This window comes from Podarcis tiliguerta (genome assembly GCF_965153285.1).
Source record: "Podarcis tiliguerta genome assembly, chromosome: 7".
In the NCBI taxonomy this organism is placed as follows: domain Eukaryota; kingdom Metazoa; phylum Chordata; class Lepidosauria; order Squamata; family Lacertidae; genus Podarcis; species Podarcis tiliguerta.
The window spans coordinates 24,416,769-24,435,979 of NC_139540.1; the positions used below are offsets into that span (position 1 = coordinate 24,416,769).

At 43.2% G+C, this 19,211-nt stretch overlaps 1 protein-coding gene across 1 annotated transcript; it reads left to right on the forward strand.

Annotated features, from left to right (window-relative positions):
* Positions 1-205: 205 nt before the first annotated feature.
* UQCRB (ubiquinol-cytochrome c reductase binding protein) lies at positions 206-8,044 on the forward strand. Its single transcript, XM_083451473.1, has 4 exons — positions 206-292; positions 2,393-2,464; positions 3,812-3,978; positions 7,385-8,044. Exons 1-4 carry the CDS (start codon positions 274-276, stop codon positions 7,460-7,462), a joined length of 336 nt encoding a protein of 111 aa, XP_083307599.1. The 5' UTR covers positions 206-273; the 3' UTR covers positions 7,463-8,044.
* The last annotated feature ends 11,167 nt before the right edge of the window (positions 8,045-19,211 follow it).

Here is a 19,211-nt window from a genome sequence, read left to right on the forward strand (position 1 = left end):
GGCACCTCTCACGTTTTCTGAAATCGCAAGCTGGGAAACCACATCAGAACGAACCAGGAAGCGCCCGCTCCACGCAACAGAAAATCACATCGCCCACTTTTTTTCTCTATGGTCCAGCCGCCGCGTAGGGACGCACAGGCGCGCGCAACCCACGTGACAGCGCAGGGAGCGCGGTGGGTGGGTAGGCTGGTTGCGAGCACGTGATCTGAAAGGGGGAATGTGGGCTTTTTCGGAACGCCGGTGCGCGTGCGCGTTTCCTCAGAGGTCGTCAAGATGGCGGCGAGGGCACCGGGTGAGTGAGGAGAGGGGAAGAGTCGGTGGTGAAGGGGCTGCAGCGGGGAGGGAGGGGGGCGGGAAGCTTCCCGGTGAAAGAAAATGGTCAAGGGGGCCCGCCAGCGCTTGTGTGGCAATACACGGGGCGTGTGCGAGACGTTATGATTGCCTGGTGGGGACGGAGAGGACACGGGGCGGCTTGCTGTTAACTCTTGGCGTGCCAAGCGGTTGTGGGTTTTTCCACAGTGTAATCCTGGGTCAGCAAACTTTTTCAGCAGGGGGCCGGTCTAATGTCCCTCAGACCTTGTGGGGGCCGGACTATATTTTGAGGGGGGGGGAATGAACGAATTCCTATGCCCCACAAATAAGCCAGGGATACATTTTAAATAAAAGGACACATTCTACTCATGTAAAAACACACTGATTCCCAGACCGTCCATGGGCCGGATTTAGAAGGTGATTGGGCCGGATCCGGCCCCCCGGGCCTTAGTTTGCCTACCCATGGTGTAATCCTTTAAGGGCATACTCAGAAGTAAGCACGTCGCGTTCAACGCAGGCAATAGGGTTGCATGTTAAGAGTTTCCGTAGCGAAGGGTGTTACTCTTGTGGGACCCTTATTCACGTACTGCTTTGAGGTCCGCCTCATCGCCCTCCCCCCTTCTTTCTATCCACATAACCAGCAAAAGGTTAGTAGGCGAATCTTCTCGCTGCCCGAAAAGCTTGATTTAGTTGTTGATAGTCACGCTTCATGCTGTGCACCAGTAGCAATTTGTAATTATCCCACGAGGACTCTCATTCTAAGTAATCTAAGGGTATGCGGGAAGCAAAGAATAGATGAATGAAAAGCTCATTTGGGAGTTTCATTTTGGCCACCCTTATCTCTTGAAACAAACAGGTGGCAAACGGCCCTCTAGAACAGCAGCAAGTAGCAAACCTGTCACTCCTTTAGCTTGTGAGTTGCAACACAATGCATCCTTCTGAATGTGTCTCCTCCCCAGCTTGCAGTCAGTGTTAGAAAGCTAGGAGCTAAATAGCACCATAAACCTAGGTTATGGGCGCCACAATGAAGTGTCTAGGCACACTTTTTAAAATAACTATAATACAAAACTGAAAATGAATGAACTGCAGCTAAAATATTATGTTCATTTTTCACATAGTCTAGTCCTTCCCCTGCCCACCCCCCTAATATTCTTAATAGCATCTCTTCTCCAGTCTTCAGAGAGTAGATGGAAGTGGGGAGGCAGAAAAAGGTTCTCCTTTCCTTCCACTCTGCAGTTTTAATCTGAAATCTTAGGTGCAGTACTTTGCCCAGAGCTCAGAAACTGCTCGCACTAATGAAATTCCATGTCGCAAAATGCACCTAGAACAATGGGAGTTTCTAACACTGCTTCCAGTGCACGTAGTACAATGTTAATTATGAATCTAGCCATATACTGTCAACTATCAAAGGCAGGGTTAGGCAACCTAAGGCCCGTGGGCCGGATGCGGCCCAATCATCTTCTCAATCCGGCCTGCGGACGGTCTGGGAATCAGTATGTTTTTGCATGAGTAGAATGTGTCCTTTATTTAAAATGCATCTCTTGGTTATTTGTGGGGCATAGGAATTCATTCATTTTTATTTTTTTTCAAAATATTGTCTGGCCCACCACATGGTCTGAGGGACGGTGGACCAGCCCATGGCTGAAAAAGGTTGCTGACCCCTGATCATAGGGGTAGTAATTCTTGAAGGCACTAAACATGTTAAAATGCTTATTGTTTTGAGAAAAGCTATGAAGTGACACTGCTTGCAGTTGAGGGCAGGTTTTACTTCATGGTTTGTTTATTGTTGCATAGCTGCTAATGCACAATAGATGGTGGGTGCAGGTGGTGGGGCTGATAACTAAGCAAACGTTCATCTCATCTTCTGTTACATAGCTGTTTCATGGATATTTTGAGTAGCATTGTGTTTTTACATCCTGTTGACAAGTGCACAGCATCCAAACTGTTGTTCCTACTTTCTGTTTATTACAAATGTTGCATGTTTATAAAAGCAAACTGAAATACTGTAGATTCTTTGTGTCTGAATAAATGCCTCTACCAGTTATACTCTTGAAATAACAGTGGTCATTAATACTTCCAGCTGCAGCCAGCGGTCGTCTCCTTGATAGTATTCGCAAATGGTATTACAGTGCAGCTGGATTCAACAAAATTGGTAGGTGTTGGAAGCCCTTTACTGTTGAAGTTGTTTGGTTTGGAACCTAAGAAGAGTCTGTTTGTTGTGGGGGGAGAATTATCTTGCATTTTGTCCACTTTCTGCTAGTATCTTTCTTTGGATTCTTCTTCTTGGTGTTGTGACTGAGTGTGTTAATTTTTATTATCCACATCTGGTTTTTTGCAGAAAAGAAATGGGACAGTTTTAAATAAATCTGGGTAAACCAGTGGCCTTTGAGAATACAAAAGTTGGCTGTCCCTGTTTTCGATCACAAACAATAGTAAAATATATATCAAAATCTAACACAGGTGTGGGTGGTTTAGGTTTGTCAGTTGACCAACCAGATGTTGTCGTATAATCATGATAAAAAGTGCCAAATATTCCAGTTTATGTTGGTGGAACTTTAGCTTCTTATTTCCTTATGGTAAAATTTGTTAGCTGTTACAGGAACAAGGCTGCTTGCTTCCAAGCCCTACAATAGCCTGGCCTAAACCTAACTTGGTAGCAAAGTTTGTCCTGCTTGCTACCTACTATAATTGTCAGTATCCCCAAAGAAGAAGAGGAACACAAGTAAACAGTAGCAAAAGTCATTGCTTAGTACTACCCAAGACCTTAGCATCTTTGGTTATCCCCTCCCTGTGAACTGATTGCCTTCTCTGTAAACTGGATTTTGAAATAATAATAATAATAATAATAATAATAATAATAATAATAATAATTTTATTATTTATACCCTGCCCATCTGGCTGGGTTTCCCCAGCCACTCTGGGCAACTTACAACACATGATGATGATAAAAAAAAATATTATTTATACCCGATACATGGTTGCCTAAAAATCTATGAAAGTTAATTTCATTGGGTTTCAAGTATCAGCTACCTAATTTGTAACTAGCATGAGTAATAAAAACTACTGATGACTGGCAAAGCACTTCTGACAGGTGTTAGGGGGTGGGGGTGCTGCTGAAAGTGCAGCAAGGGCACATGCTGCTGCCAGCTATATTCTTGCCTGCAATAGCCTATGTATGGCTTCAGAATGGTCTGGAGCAGGTCGAGCTATCATTTCTTGGTTAGCGGCCTGACTTGGGTGTATATTTACTGCTTTGGAGTCTGCAGCTTTATCAGTGGGATGTTCTGTGAGTTATGGACATTCATCTAAAATACATGTTTCCAGGCACCTGGAGATAATAAGCTGCTAAAAAATAATTTCTAGAGCTAGTGAAGAGAGATGCCATTGGTCTTGGTACTCCTACCCAAAAAAAAGTTTTGTTCGGGTTTTTTTTTAAAAAAAACTCTACTGATGTTCAGCTGTCATTTGTGTTAACATGAGAAACATCTTTCTGCTACAGGACTTATGCGAGATGATACAGTGTATGAAAATGAAGATGTGAAAGAAGCGATAAAGAGACTTCCTGAAGATGTACGTAATGAGAGATTATTTCGCATCAAGAGAGCGTTGGACTTGTCCATGAGGCAACAAATACTTCCGAAAGAACAGTGGATAAAATATGAAGAGGTATGGTTGCATACCCATATAATAAGAGTCAACCCAGTTTTCTAGGGAAGGCTGGTTGTAAGCCAACATAAATATTATGTTCAGCATAAATATTATGTTCTCACATTAATAGGAGTTTCCTGGAAATCTTTGTATCAAATCTTCCAGTGCCCTAAAGACTCAATTAGGATGTAGCTTAGCATATTCAATTAAGTATAAGGTAAAGGTAAAGGGATCCCTGACCTCTAGGTCCAGTCGTGACCGACTCTGGGGTTGTGGTGCTCATCTTGCTTTATTGGTGGAGGGAGCCGGCGTACAGTTTCCGGGTCATGTGGCCAGCATGACTAAGCCGCTTCTGGCGAACCAGAGCAGCACACGGAAACGCCGTTTACCTTCCCGCAGGAGCAGCATCTATTTATCTACTTGCACTTTGACGTGCTTTTGAACTGCTAGGTTGGCAGGAGCAGGGACCAAGCAACGTAATTAACACTTTGGTTTATAAGTAGGTGTGTGTGAGAGAGAGAATTATACATGCATACTTCCTGAGAATAAATACATGAAAAGAGTTAATTATAATTTGAAACTGCCCAATTTTGCTGGTATAGCCATTCATTGTAACTAACTATGAAATGATGCATTTTTTAGAAATGGAAACCTTTCCACAGAAAAAGTGTAGTAGTAGGAAATTTTCCATCCCGCATCATTGTTTCCTTGTCAGACAACATAAGATACTGGATTTATCCAAACTAAGTCATGATTTAGTCCCATTGAAATCAAATAAGTTATTTATCATGAATTACGTCCCATTGATTTCCGTTGTATTAAAACATGACTGACTTAAGTATGACTTTAAACCACTGAAAGGTGTCTGGAATGTTCATGGCTCAATTCAAAACTTGAGGGGAATAGAACTTGCAGAAAACCTACTCTGTGATTCTTCAGCAAAAACATGGCTGGGAGGAGGAGATAAGGGAACACTCACACTTTTCACTCACAGTAAAGGTGAAGGGACCCCTGACCATTAGGTCCAGTCATGACCGACTCTGGGGTTGCGGCGCTCATCTCGCTTTATTGGCCAAGGGAGCTGGCGTTTGTCTGCAGACAGCTTCTGGGTCATGTGGCCAGCATGACTAAGCCACTTCTGGTGAACCAGAGCAGCACACGGAAACACTGTTTACCTTCCTGCCGGAGCGGTACCTATTTATCTGCTTGCACTTTGACGTCCTTTCGAACTGCTAGGTTGGCAGAAGCTGAGACCGAACAACGGGAGCTCACCCCATCGCGGGGATTCGAACCGCCAACCTTCTGATCGGCAAGTCCTAGGCTCTGTGGTTTAACCCACAGTGCCACCCATGTCCCTTATTTCACTCACAGCACATGAGTGGAAATGGGCTCTGTGAGCAGTTTGCCAAAAGACCCAACAGATCTAGATCACAGCCAGAAACTTGCATGTGATCGTGATAACTGAATGCATCTTCGAACATAATGTGGTTGGGGCAACTTATCTATAGAAATCAAGTCTTCCCTCCTGATCACGTCTTGCTTTGGGAGGATATATTTGCCTCATTATTAATCTGCTGTTTGTCAGGTTTGGTGCAGTAAAACCTAATTTTATGAAACTTAATAGTGCATAAACCTTCAGGTACTTTATACATGACTTGTAGTATTATCTACCTTGAGTCTTGTAGGAGGGGTTATAATTCTATCTCCATATATTTTTTTAAAAATGGTTCTCTGTTCTGCCATAGTTGAGCATGATCAAAATATAGAATCCAAGGGCAGTGTTGTGTAGAGAAGGTCAAGCTTTGTCATAATCTGCTCCATAAGAATATGTAAAACAAAGTAAGATAGTTGTAATATAGATCAGAGTTGTTAACGGACAAAATCTTTTCACACCAGGCACTGGGATCACCAGGGTTAAAGGGCAATGCTTGCCTCAGACAGTCTTTCATCCCATACCAGTGATGCCACCCATTATTTATATAAGAAAAAGTTTTTTAAAAAAAATCACATATGGGGCAAAGTTGCAGTGTAACCAAAACCTTTAATGTCACATAGCCTATCCACCAACAGCTTGACCTGCAGCTTGGGCATGCTTTTACAGAGGAGAAGACAGTGAAATGGAGATCATTGCTGGCTAACAACTAGTACAGTGGTAAAGGTAAAGGTACCCCTGCCCGTACGGGCCAGTCTTGCCTGGCTCTAGGGTTGTGCGCTCATCTCACTCTATAGGCCCGGAGCCAGCACTGTCCGCAGACACTTCCGGCTCACGTGGCCAGCGTGACAAGCTGCATCTGGCTAGCCAGCGCAGCACACGGAACGCCGTTTACCTTCCCGCTGGTAAGCGGTCCCTATTTATCTACTTGCACCCGGGGGTGCTTTCGAACTGCTAGGTTGGCAGGCGCTGGGACCGAACGACGGGAGCGCACCCCACCGTGGGGATTCGAACCGCCGAACATGTGATCGGCAAGTCCTAGGCGCTGAGGTTTTACCCACAGCGCCACCCGCGTCCCTGCCACGCCGCTGCCATTTTCTGTTCTCATCCTGAAGCAAAGTTCTTAACCCGAGGTATTATTTCTGGGTTAGCGGAGTGTGTAACCTGAAGCGTCTGTAACCCGAGGTACCGCTGTACAATACAATACCTCAGGTTACATACGCTTCAGGTTACATACGCTTCAGGTTACACACTCCGCTAACCCAGAAATAATACCTCGGGTTAAGAACTTTGCTTCAGGATGAGAACAGAAATCGCACAGCAGCGGGAGCCCCCATTAGCTAAAGTGGTGCTTCAGGTTAAGAACAGTTTCAGGTTAAGAATGGACCTCTGGAACGAATTAAGTACGTAACCAGAGGTACCACTGTACTGAGTGAAAGATGTCTAGAGGTGTATCAGTGTTACTTGCAAATTTAGCTGCAGCAAACACAAATCCAGTAGCAACTTAAAAACTAATAAGTATTATGGCATAAGCCTTCATGAACTAGTCTTCTAGTCAATGGAAATTTGTGCTATGATAAATTTGTTAGAGTCAGTAGCACCCTCAAAGCTCTTGATTTTTGGTGGTGAAAAATTTCTTAACAGGCGCTTGACTTATTTCAGGGCTTAACTGTAAACATGTTTAAATGCAAGACTCAAAAGTTAGACTGATTCTGTATGACAGTTTCAGTAACCAATAAGATGTTTCATAGGGCAGATGCATATACTAATCACACAAATTTAGGGAAATAACTCTACAAGTAATAATTGTAGCAGGAAAGGCCAGTTGATGAATTATGGATTAAGCATTTTAAATTTAGGTCTGCCTGCTCTGTTCCTAAAATGGTGGTGAAGTATCAGATAATCCATGTTACTGTTGATGCTGCTCTTACAAAAAGATGCCAGTATGAAATGTCCAGTATCCTTAACTATCTCTCTTTTCTTTTTTTTTAGGACAAACATTATCTTGAGCCATATCTGAAAGAAGTCATCCGTGAAAGACTTGAAAGAGAAGAGTGGGAAAAGAAATAGCTGCTGCTGCTGCAATGCACTTCAGAAAAATGTTTTCTTTTAAGTTTTAAATTATTTTGTTCAGGTAGGGGTCTACTGAGAAAATCTGGGTGTGGAGAAATCTCATGTAAATCTTTCCTCACTTAATATTCATCCACCTAAAATAAACATTACCAAATCTACTTGGAATCCTTTCTCCTAAATTGCAAGGAATTGGTTCAAGTCTTTTCAGCTTCATTGCATACGAACATGGTGATCTGTGATCTTCATTCCAGCTGTTTGAGTAATTCTTTTTGTCATAATACAGATGTTTCCTGCAGCTGGATGGGTAGATAAGCAACAACCTTTGCTGTTTGTTTCTGTTCTTCTGATTCATTTCTTAAAAGGGATGCCCATCTGCAGAATGACTATATAGCCATCATCGCCTCTTGTCTCTGGAGGTGGGAATGCAGACACACTTAAGTATTCAGCAGCAGCAACACTAGATAGGGATTACGTAATCCCTATCGTGTCTACCCAAACAAATGAAACGCTGCATTAATAGATGCTTTTGGAATTTGTGTTTCTTGCCAATCTTTAAATAAAAGCAATTGCCTCATTTAACCTGAATTAGTCACTTGGATTTATTTGCTGAATTACTAAGGCATACCTAGTATACTTTAGCCACGCTGAATTACTAAAGTATACAGTCCTGAGCACACTTCTGGAGTAAAAGTTCCTTCAATACTCTACATATGGAGACACGTATACCACCTTACCACCTGCTAAATGTAGCCAGGGCCGGATTTACGTTTGATGAGGCCCTAGGCTACCGAAGGTAATGGGGCCCTTTATATGTCCAGCTGTTCTTTGTCAACAACAAATTGTCGCTGTTTTTTGTGTTGAATATATGCTATATGGTAATTGCAAGTAGATAAATAGGTACCGCTCCGGTGGGAAGGTAAACGGTGTTTCCGTGCGCTGCTCTGGTTCGCCAGAAGCGGCTTAGTCATGCTGGCCACATGACCCAGAAGCTGTCTGCAGACAAACACCGGCTCCGTCGGCCTGTAGAATGAGATGAGTGCCGCAACCCCAGAGTCGTCCATGACTGGACCTAATGGTCGGGGGGTACCTTTACCTTTACCTAATTTATATGAACAAACCAGTGATATTTTAGGGTGCAAACTAGCAGGTGGGGCCCATTACTTGCATCATAGGAGCCAACACAAAACACTGTTGCTGTATGTAGGCTTTATTTTATTTTATTTTTTATCTTATATTTTGGAAATGTACATCCAGTGTTTTTTCCTTTAAATTTTTTTGGGGGCCCCCAAAAGAGTGGGGCCCTAAGCTATAGCTTATTTAGCTTATACGTAAATCCGGCACTGGATGTAGCCCTTGTGTTGTGGCTTCTTTACCACGGCCTTTGATACTTGATATGTATATCAAACTTTAGTTGTGATTGTAATGTGTTTTAAACTGTTTTAATGCTGTGTTTTATATTGCTGTAACCTGCCCGTGGACCTTCCGGTGATGGGCAGAAAATAAATAATATTTATTTGTTCTCTCATATTATATATATGCACACACAGTGCTTTTTTTCTGGGGGGACGCAGGGGTATGCATACCCCTAAACATTTTGTGAATTTAAGTTTGGCCTCATTGAGGAGCAGTATTTCAATATGAGTAGGAAAATGAGAGTACCCCTAAACATTTTTTTAAAGAAAAAAAAGCACTGTACACACGCACACACACGTGCAATAGTTCATAAACTATTTTGTATTATATAACTGCTTTTTCTATAAACTACAGGAAAGCACTTTTATCCTTTGGAGAATCAGATTGCTAGTGTGAAATAAAGAAGTATGAGGTTTGTGATCGCTGAGCTGCAGGTGGCCCCTGGGGCTCATAGATCTGTCAAAGAGCAAGTGAACTGAGTCCTCCCTTCAGATGCTACAGCAAAAGCTGGCAAAGCAGAGGTACAAGCGACTAATGAGGCTCTCCTTGCTTCTTGATTATGCACAAATGTGCTCTGTGGTGCAAGCTGGCTGTTGTCGACGTCTCCAGTTCCCCATCTGTTGATTACTTTCATAAGATCTACATGCCTCCGTGTGCTGAATACAAAATTAATCTACCCAGATTCTCTTTTAAAAGGCATACCGTTTTCCAAGACTAGAAGTACACATAATCTGGCTATGTTTTGAAAGTATTTAAGAATACAGAGTAACTCATCAACATAGCAGTTACAGAGTAACTGTAGCAAAATGTTTCAAGAGTTAGAAGAAACTAATTCTAATTCACCTAATGGTCCAATTTTATGCCTTAAAAACAGGAGCATCTGAAGATGCTGCATTTGCAATTCCTAGGTAAAGTTTGTCCCCTACCAGCAGCGGGCAGTTCAAGGGCTTCCCCAATTCCAATTCCTTTCTGTAGTGAACTGCTTTTCTGTCCTCAGCACAGAAAGAAAAAACTTCTAAATGAAGAGGACAGAATTCTGTTGAATTACAAAATTGCTGTAAAGTGGAAGATTTACCCCCCAGAAAGGCCCCTTAAGGGAAATCTTACTAAGTGCAGCACCATATACCCCATTGTCTTAATCTGGTGAGGCATAATGGGAGCAATTGAATAAAACTTGCAGAAGATAATTTGTGGGTTTATTTAATTCTTTCTTGAAAGACTGTGGCCGAAACTGAATTCAAAGGTAGCAGCACTTTACTTTGGGTGAGGCAAATTCAGACAAAGTGTATAAAGAGATCTAGAGCAAAGAATGGTTGGGAAGAAAAAGGGGTCTCAACCCTTTCAGAATGTAAGAAGAGTCTCCTGGGTTAGCTCAATGACTCATCTAGTCCAGCATCTTAGTCTCTCAATGCCCGACCAGATTCCTATGGGAAGTCTGAAAGCAGGACCTGAGCTCCCTTCCCTCTGCTTTGCCACCAGTTTTCTCTCTTGGCAGGGGTTATTTTAGCACAGGTGTAGCCAGCCTGGTGCCATCCAGATATTGTTTAAATCAAATTCCCATAATCCCTGACTAGTGACTATACTGACTTGGGCTGATAGGAATCCCAACAACAACTGGAGGAGAAAAATAGGTGTGGTCAAGAAATTAAAAGGATTAGTTTCCTTCCCCCCTCCCACCAAATAAATGTCTTATAATCCTGTGTGCACATGTAGTGTTCTCTAAAACTCGTTGATGGCATAGTTTTTACACCCTGATACGCCATTATCACTTGCAGTTTTAGTCCTACCAAATGCTAGTCCTTTCTACCCTAATAAAACTAAGAAACTCTTTCCATAGACTGAATGGAAAGAGTTTGCCTTGGTTGTCTGTAATTTGCCTCTCCTTTTTAAGTGTTCCCCAGAACCACTGCTCATGCATAACTACATACATACATAAATACATACATACCTAATTGAAATGGTAAAGGTAAAGGACCCCTGGACAGTTAAGTCCAGTCAAAGGCGACTATGGAGTTGCGGTGCTTGTCTCACTTTCAGGCTGAGGGAGCTGGCGTTTGTCCACAGACAGCTTTCCAGTCATGTGTCCAGCATGAATAAAACGCTACTGGCGCAGGGAGGACCGTGACGAATGCCAGAGCGCGCGGGAATGCTGTTTACCTTCCCGCCACAGCGGTACCCATTTATCTACTTGCACAGGTGTGCTTTCGAACTGCTAGGTAGGCAGGAGCTGGGACAGAGCAACAGGAGCTCACTCCATTGTGCAGATTTGAACTGCCAACCTTCTGATCGGCAAGCCCAAGAGGCTCAGTGGTTTAGACCACAGCGCCACCCATATCCCTTGTCTAATTGAAATATTGAACTCTTGACTGGTGGTGATTGATCTTTGATGGCAAAGTAGATTTGACGTCAGTACATCTGTGTGCTTGAACCCATATCAGTGCCAACTGCATAAAAACAGGGTCTGTAAAGGTAAGGAATGTTCTCTCCCTTGCCCTCCTACCCAAACTCCTTTTTGACAAATTGCTAGGAAGTACGGGAAGTTGTGGGAGAAAGGAGACTTGAGTTGGTGCCTCTTTCCCTAAAACTGACTAATGAGAGTAGATCTGAATTCAAGCACCTAAATCTGTGCAGAGCTCAAGCATTGTGTCTTTTTGAGATAGATTTCATGAGTTTGCAGTACAGAAATGAATAATAACAAAAGTGTCCTAGCAACGATTAATAATAGGGGATGGGCTGTAGACCAGCAGTAGAGCCAGTTCTTTGAATATAGCAAGGTCCAGGCTCAATCCCTGGCATGTCCAGTTAGGGCTGGGGAATTCTCTGCCTGAAACCCTGGACAGCCTCTACCTGCCAATGTAAAAAATGCTAAGCTAGATGGATTAATGGTTTGACACTGAAGCAGCTTCCCAGGTTTCCAGAAATACTGTTAACTAAAACACATCTAAAACGGCATCGAAGCTGTTTAGCTGAATACTCAATATGTAGCCACAGATCTGTATGTTCAGTTAGATTCCCATGTCAGGAAAGTAAGTGTGAGAATTTTGCTGTTTTTTCTAGTTGTTTTGAGCAGGCACCAAAATGTGCATCAGTTCAGATAAGCAGAAAGACAAAATACTGACTGTGTTGGCTTACTAGCCTTGTGACTAATCCACCATTCTAAGGTTTAGTAAGAACAAGAAATGCCATGTTTTGGAATGGAAACAATAAAATAGCTTAGAAGAATTCTTCACCCTGGCACTAGATGGAGTTGTGCCATAGATCAATAAAGCACTTCTTCAATTATTCTTTTTAAAATATATATAATTTCAAGATGACAGCTTCTTAAAGGTTTATAGCCCCCAGGAGAATTTACTACTAAGTCATGTACTGATGTAATGAAACCTAATATATGCTGTGTAAAATGAATTATGAGATACTATTTAGTTTCAGGATTTTATTACTTCAATCATTTGTAGCTGTATTTCCTTTTATATTATTGCTCAATCTTTAAACAGACCAGATGACTGTATAAAGAACACCTAATAAAATCTGGAGATGTTAAAACACAAATGTTAAATGTTCTAACATGCTTGCTGTATTTTTTTTTTTTTAAATGCTAGTTTTCCCATCACAGTGTTGAATATTTGGGAAATATAAGGGAAAAAGCTCTATGTAGATAGAAATCATGGGTTGCTGCCAGTCAGTGTAGACAATATTGGGCTAGATGGACTAGTGATATTACTCAGTATAGTAAGGCAGCTTTCTATGTTCCTGAAGTGCTCCTTTGCTGCCAGGCTAACAAGAAGTGGTTTGGGCTTGTGAGAATTGGTTTGCACTGTGCCTGATGGTACAGTGGTACCTCGGGTTAAGTACTTAATTCGTTCTGGAGGTCCGTTCTTAACCTGAAACTGTTCTCAACCTGAAGCACCACTTTAGCTAATGGGGCCTCCTGCTGCCACCACACTGCCGAAGCACAATTTCTGTTCTTATCCTGAAGCAAAGTTCTTAACCTGAAGCACTATTTCTGGGCTAGCAGAGTCTGTAACCTGAAGCGTATGTAACCCGAGGTACCACTGTACTAGTAATAGAATTTTTAGGGGAAGGACCAACGGCTCCATGTTACTCTATATGCTCTGCATACCGATTTAGAGGACCTGGAACTGCCAGCCAAACTAGATATCAGGTATTGGGGCTAGGGATAACTTTCCTGAGATGGTGGAGAACCAATGTCATAAAGAAACTAGGATGGGGAACCTGTGGTCTTCCTGGAGCGAAATTATAACTCCATCCCAAACCATTGGCCCATGGTAGCTGGAGCTACTAGGAACTGGTATTTTTGAGCTGCTCTGGGAGCATTTTTCTGTTTTTCTGAAAAACAGTGAGGGTAAAAAAAATAATTAAATTAACTATTGGGCAGCTTTATCCTTGCACAGACCTGGGTTTTATTACTTTGCTCGCTTGTAGCTGTATTTCCTTGTGTGTTATTTCTCAGTCAATTTTATCTGTTTAACATCAATACAAGCAAAATGATGGTATTGTGTTTCAAAGGCTGGCCCTTTCCAAACTTTTGCTGCAGTAGAGTAGGTGATTGGGTTTTGGACAGTGTCCCAGCCAAACACTACTGAGCTTTCTCATCAGTTAGAATCCGACACAGGGAATAATGACTGCAGGGTGTTGTATTTTTATCACTGAATTTTGCCAATGGACCTGCCTAAAGGAAGCAGTAACTTGAAACACTTTTTCTAGAGCCAAGACCTACAGAGGTAAAGTGGAATTTAATCTGATATTCGCTTTCTTGGAACGTATTCTTTGCTCATGTTGTTTTATAGATACTGGATTAGGTTCCTCTCTCAGAACAGAATTTGGCCCTCTCGATTATCATTACAATGGAAATGGTTTGCCCACCCTGAAAGCAAACAGAGCTTGCAGAGATCAGGGCAATGCCGCAAATTCAAGTGTTGCTGCTTGGCGCTTGTTCTAGTCATTGTTGGCTAGAGTTAATTTCTCATACTTACAGGGAAGGGAAACTTTGGGATATCACATTAGCATCTCTGTTATGGTTTAATGGCATTTCTCATTACTTGTTGTGCTCCTCTTTATTCATAGTGATTTATGCCTCTTAAATGAATGGTAACTCTAATTTTGATTTCATCTTGCTCCATCCTGAAGTCTTGAGATGATGATCTAGCACTATATGAGTGAAATTCTATCAATAATGACTTTGTAATCTGCCAGAGTATGCTGCAGACAAGCACAATGTTGAACAATACCAGCATGTGTATAACCCCAACTGCCAAATACCTATTTTTGCTTTTAAAGTGTGCTTTGCTTCTGGAAAAGGAAAGGTCACAAATCTATTCAGGCCTCTATGGTGGCGATAGGGATGCGGGGAGAAATTTGATTATATTTGCATTTAAAGGCACCTGACCTAATCCACACCTTTTGAAACAATATGTGAACTGAAAAACAACCACCCTTTGACATTAGCACTCCTGATTTTTGCAACACTGTTCTCCAAACAAGTAGTAATATGTAGAGAATGCATATACTAGCCTAAGTTTGTATTTCAAATGCATATATTAGTGAAAATAACACTTTAAAATGCCTTATATAAGGGAAAATCACTTTGCAAAAATGTGTCTATCAGGGAAATTTGCTTTGCAATAATGTGCTTGTGGCAAAGATTTTCTTTTTGAATCTTTAATTCAAATCCATTTCAGGATTTGTTTTAGATGTGGAGAATGCTACATGCTTTTAAAAAGCAAAATCCTTGCACTGGATCCCTTCACCACTACACCAAATACTCTTGAATTAAATTTTCTGGACAGGGGGTTAGCTAATTGCTTGGCCTTTTCCTATCAGTTAAGGAAATGACCCCTCCAACTTATTTTGGCCACTTCCCTACATTTTTTATGTGTGTTACACTTGCCAAATCCTTTGGCTGAAGAAGAGTGGCTCCCCTCCTTCCCCCTCAAAAAAAAAATCTAATAATAATCTGTAGCTCTTTAAATGTTTGGGAAACAAATCAGGGTCTCTTTTTACTGCTTCCTTTTCACTGTGTGGTGATAACATTTTGACCAGCTTACAGCTCTGTACCTACAAAACAAACTGCGGGGCAAGTATTAAAATCCTGTTTATGGAGCCAAGTATATCCCTACTGCAAGGGAGCCCCTTCCCCTTTAACTGCACTCAAAGCTTGAGATCCAAAGATGGTTTATTCATCTATGGGGTGGGGAATCAGCCTGTGGCCTTCCAAGTGTCTCTGGAGACCCACACCCATGAATCCCAGTCAAGGTGGCCAATGGTCAGGGATGGTGAGAAATGGGGAACATGACAGGCCTAATCCCTTTGGAAGAGGCAGCCACACCTGTAGTTTCCATCTGATTCTGGAGGAATATTTAGAAAATTAAGAGACTTTTCATCAATAATAATAATAGCTTTAAAGATTTCCTGCACAGAAACTCCTGGGTGGATATGCCTCAAATTCGGTGGGCTTTATCCACTCTGGAGAAGCGCCTTTGCTTGCAACTTTCATCCCCTTAGGTGAAAGGGGGCGAAATATAAAAGGTGCATGGAGATTTGCTATTGTAGTCAACAGGCGTGAAACAAGAGCTTTGGGTTTAGCACATCACACTTGGACCCAAATAATGAATGGAACCGAAATGACAACAAGCAGATCTGAAACAGATTGGGCTGCTTCCAAACACAACAGACACAAATGCAAGGCGAATCTTGTAGCCGTTGCACCCGTAGAGGTTTTTTTCCCCCTGCTGTCCACAGGGTGGTGCTGTGAACCCACCAGTCTCAAATCATATCCTTCCTCTGTACAGAGACCTACTGCGTACTGCATAATAAGAAGGGAGAAAATAGTACATCCAGATGTGACACACTTTGCACACTGTTGATCAGCGTTGGGAACCAGCAGTCGAACAGACCTGTGCAACAGAGCTCCCTGTCAAATAAATACTAAAAAAAAAAGACCTGGAAAGTGAAAGCGAATCGCTATGTTTTTGTTAACACAGGACACAACTTCAAGGACCTTGTAACGCAAAACGAGCACCTAGGTGGGAAAAGCAAAACGCTGCTCTTAGCTTTAGCTTGATTGTTGTGTTTCTGCTCAATGCAACTCTCTGCAAGTGTGGCTCTCCGTATTGTTTTGGTTTTTTAAAAAAATATTTATTAGAAGTTTAAAAATTACAGAAAAAGAGCACAAAAAAGAAAAAAAGAAGAGAAAAGAGAAAAAAGGAAAAAAATTACACAAAAAGAGAGCGGGGAAAAAACACAATACATCAAAACACACAAAAAAACACAAAAACAATTAAAAACACATTCAATATTTATCTTATCTTTCATTAACTTATTTCCTCGACCTCCTCGCACCTCCCATTTTGTATTCCAGTGCGGCTCTCCGTATTGGACCATAACCACCAGTAGTGCAAGTGCTGCTGCTGCTGCCTTCTCCAAGCTACGTGTCTGCTAGGCAATCAGACATGGGGATGGCAATGAGGGTTAGTGGTTGCAGCAGCATACAACTGGCAACCTCTTACCTTTCCTTGTGTGTCCTCAGTGTCCACGGTGCAGGTCCCCTGCTAAGCACTTCCATATTGTGTAGTGCTCAAGGCTGGCAGCTGGTGGTGGCAGCTGTCAGGAGCGAGCCAGCAATAAATCACACGGAGTTAACTCTTTATTAGAATAACCCAGGTCTGCTCAGGAGTGCTAGGCCTAATGAGCACAGCAACTCTTCTTTGTAGGTCTTGCCCCTATGAGGCAGTCATAGAGACTGAAGGGCCCTGCCTTCCCACAGCAGCCTAAGTCTCCTCTCCCAGGCCCTTCCCAAGTGAGCTGAGACCGCTGGTGCACCTGCTTCATGTTGTTGTTGTTTAGTCATTCAGTCGTGTCCGACTCTTCGTGACCCCATGGACCAGAGCACGCCAGGCACTCCTGTCTTCCACTGCCACCCGCAGTTTGGTCAGATTCATGTTTGTAGCTTCGAGAACACTGTCTAACCATCTCGTCCTCTGTCGTCCCCTTCTCCTTTTGCCCTCCATCTTTCCCAACATCAGGGTCTTTTCCAGGGAGTCTTCTCTTCTCATGAGGTGGCCAAAGTATTGGAGCCTCAGATTCACGATCTGTCCTTCCAGTGAGCACTCAGGGCTGATTTCCTTCAGAATGGATAGGTTTGATCTTCTTGCAGTCCATGGGACTCTCAAGAGTCTCCTCCAGCACCATAATTCAAAAGCGTCAATTCTTCGGCGATCAGCCTTCTTTATGGTCCAGCTCTCACTTCCATACATCACTACTGGGAAAACCATAGCTTTTACTATACGGACCTTTGTTGGCAAGGTGATGTCTCTACTTTTTAAAATGCTGTCTAGGTTTGCCATTGCTTTCCTCCCAAGAAGCAGGTGTCTCTTAATTTTGTGGCTGCTGTCACCATCTGCAGTGATCATGGAGCCTAAGAAAGTAAAATCTCTCACTGCCTCCATTTCCTCCCCTTCTATTTGCCAGGAGTTGATGGGACCAGTGGCCATGATCTTCGTTTTTTTGATGTTGAGCTTCAGACCATATTTTGCGCTCTCCACCTGCTTCATACCTCTACTCAACTTGGAAGACCAGACATCAGCCTGACTCATCTCTGCCTCTTGCCTCCCTTCTCTCCTGATTCTAGACTTCTCTCTGCCACAGACTCGCCCTGATCACTAAACCCTGGCACCTCTTCAGCTTCCGACACCTCCTCCTCCTCCTCCCAATCTTCTCCCTCTGACCGCTCATCGTCAGCCCACCCTGCATTCTGAGCCTTCTTCCCTTGGAGGTTCACCCTCCCACCACTGCTCTGTGTCCAGGAAGGCAATGGCAATAGCCTTGGTGTTCCTCCACAGGGACCTGCATGCCAGGACCTGATAGTGCTCTGGGGCAAATTTAGGGGGTGCTTGTGAGTGCCGCCAGCCCTCCTCATGAGAATGGGAATGTTAATTGGCCTTTCTTTTGGGATCCCTTGCTTCCTGGTATGACCTTTGAAATATATTCAGAGTCCTGTAGTGATTTCATGCTCTTTATTGCAGCTTGTAAAACAGTGATTGAATTGCCCCCCCAATTTTATATACATTATTATATACATTTTTTACAATGAGTCCCGTCTGATTGGCTGATTCTGCTTCCCTCCTGGAGCCTGATTGGTCTTTTCCTGCAGGCCAATCAGTTGTTGCATTCTACGATCCTAGCAGCCTAATAGGCTGATTAACTTCCTCCTGGAGCCTGATTGGTCTTTTCCTGCAAGCCAAACAGTTGTTGCATTCTAGGATCCTCTTTGCCTATTGTTCTAGGATGCACGCTTAGTACATAACAACCTTGCTGCTAGGCTCTGTGGCAGCTGCTGTGTGCGAGCGGTTTCTGGATCTCCAACATGCACCTGCTGCTGCTTTCATGTTGTGGAAAGAAACTTCAGAGAGAGGTCTCATCACAAAGGTCTCATTTGCCTCCCATCTCTGGTGGGCGGTCCTTGTTTGAGAACTGCTAAGAGTGCCTAGTGTTTGTTGGTTGTGTCCTTCTAGTGTAAAGTACAGTGGTACCTCGGGTTAAGAACTTAATTCGTTCTGGAGGTCTGTTCTTAACCTGAAACTGTTCTTAACCTGAAGCACCACTTTAGCTAATGGGGCCTCCTGCTGCCCCTGCGCTGCTGCTGCACGACTTCTGTTCTCATCCTGAAGCAAAGCTCTTAACCCGAGGTAATATTTCTGGGTTAGCGGAGTCTGTAATCTGAAGCGTCTGTAACCCAAGGTACCGCTGTACCTTTTACCAGGTACCCTGTGCCCCTCTCCCAAGAACACAGTCCTTTTGCTTTGCCTGCTGTGCCGCCCCGATGCAGGATGTGAGGTGAGCTGCCGTGTGATTGGCCAGGGTTTATGCCAGATCTCAAGCGTGCTTTCAGAGCAGGGTGGGTGGCATGAGAAGGTGAGCCTTTCTGAGGATTAGGAACCTCCCCTCTCCTCCCCATTGACTTCCATTCTGTGGTTGGACTTTCACCATCCTTTTTGCCAGCGTTAAGTTCCGCCACATTGCCAGACCATGAGCCTGAGCTGATGTCAGGCTTTGGGGAATGGGCTTCCTCCCCCCGTGGTAGTAGATAAGAGATCAAATGAGAGGAATGCCTTACCAGTTAGAATCTTTAATAATCACAGCGAGAGAACAAAGAACACATCTCCTAGAACTGGCGGTGCTCCCAATTAAAGGACACTCCCCCCGCCCCCGTCCCTATTAGTCTACGTCACTCCTACGTCTTGTAATCTGAGCTTGTACCTGCTGTGCTTTCTGTTCTGACACTTTCTGAGCGCTCTGTGACTTTGGAGAAGGGGGG

Coding starts and splice junctions, on each gene's coding strand:
- UQCRB (XM_083451473.1), top strand. Junction 2,465..3,811: donor AGCTGGATTCAACAAAATTG/GTAGGTGTTGGA, acceptor TTTCTGCTACAG/GACTTATGCGAGATGATACA. Junction 3,979..7,384: donor AGTGGATAAAATATGAAGAG/GTATGGTTGCAT, acceptor CTTTTTTTTTAG/GACAAACATTATCTTGAGCC.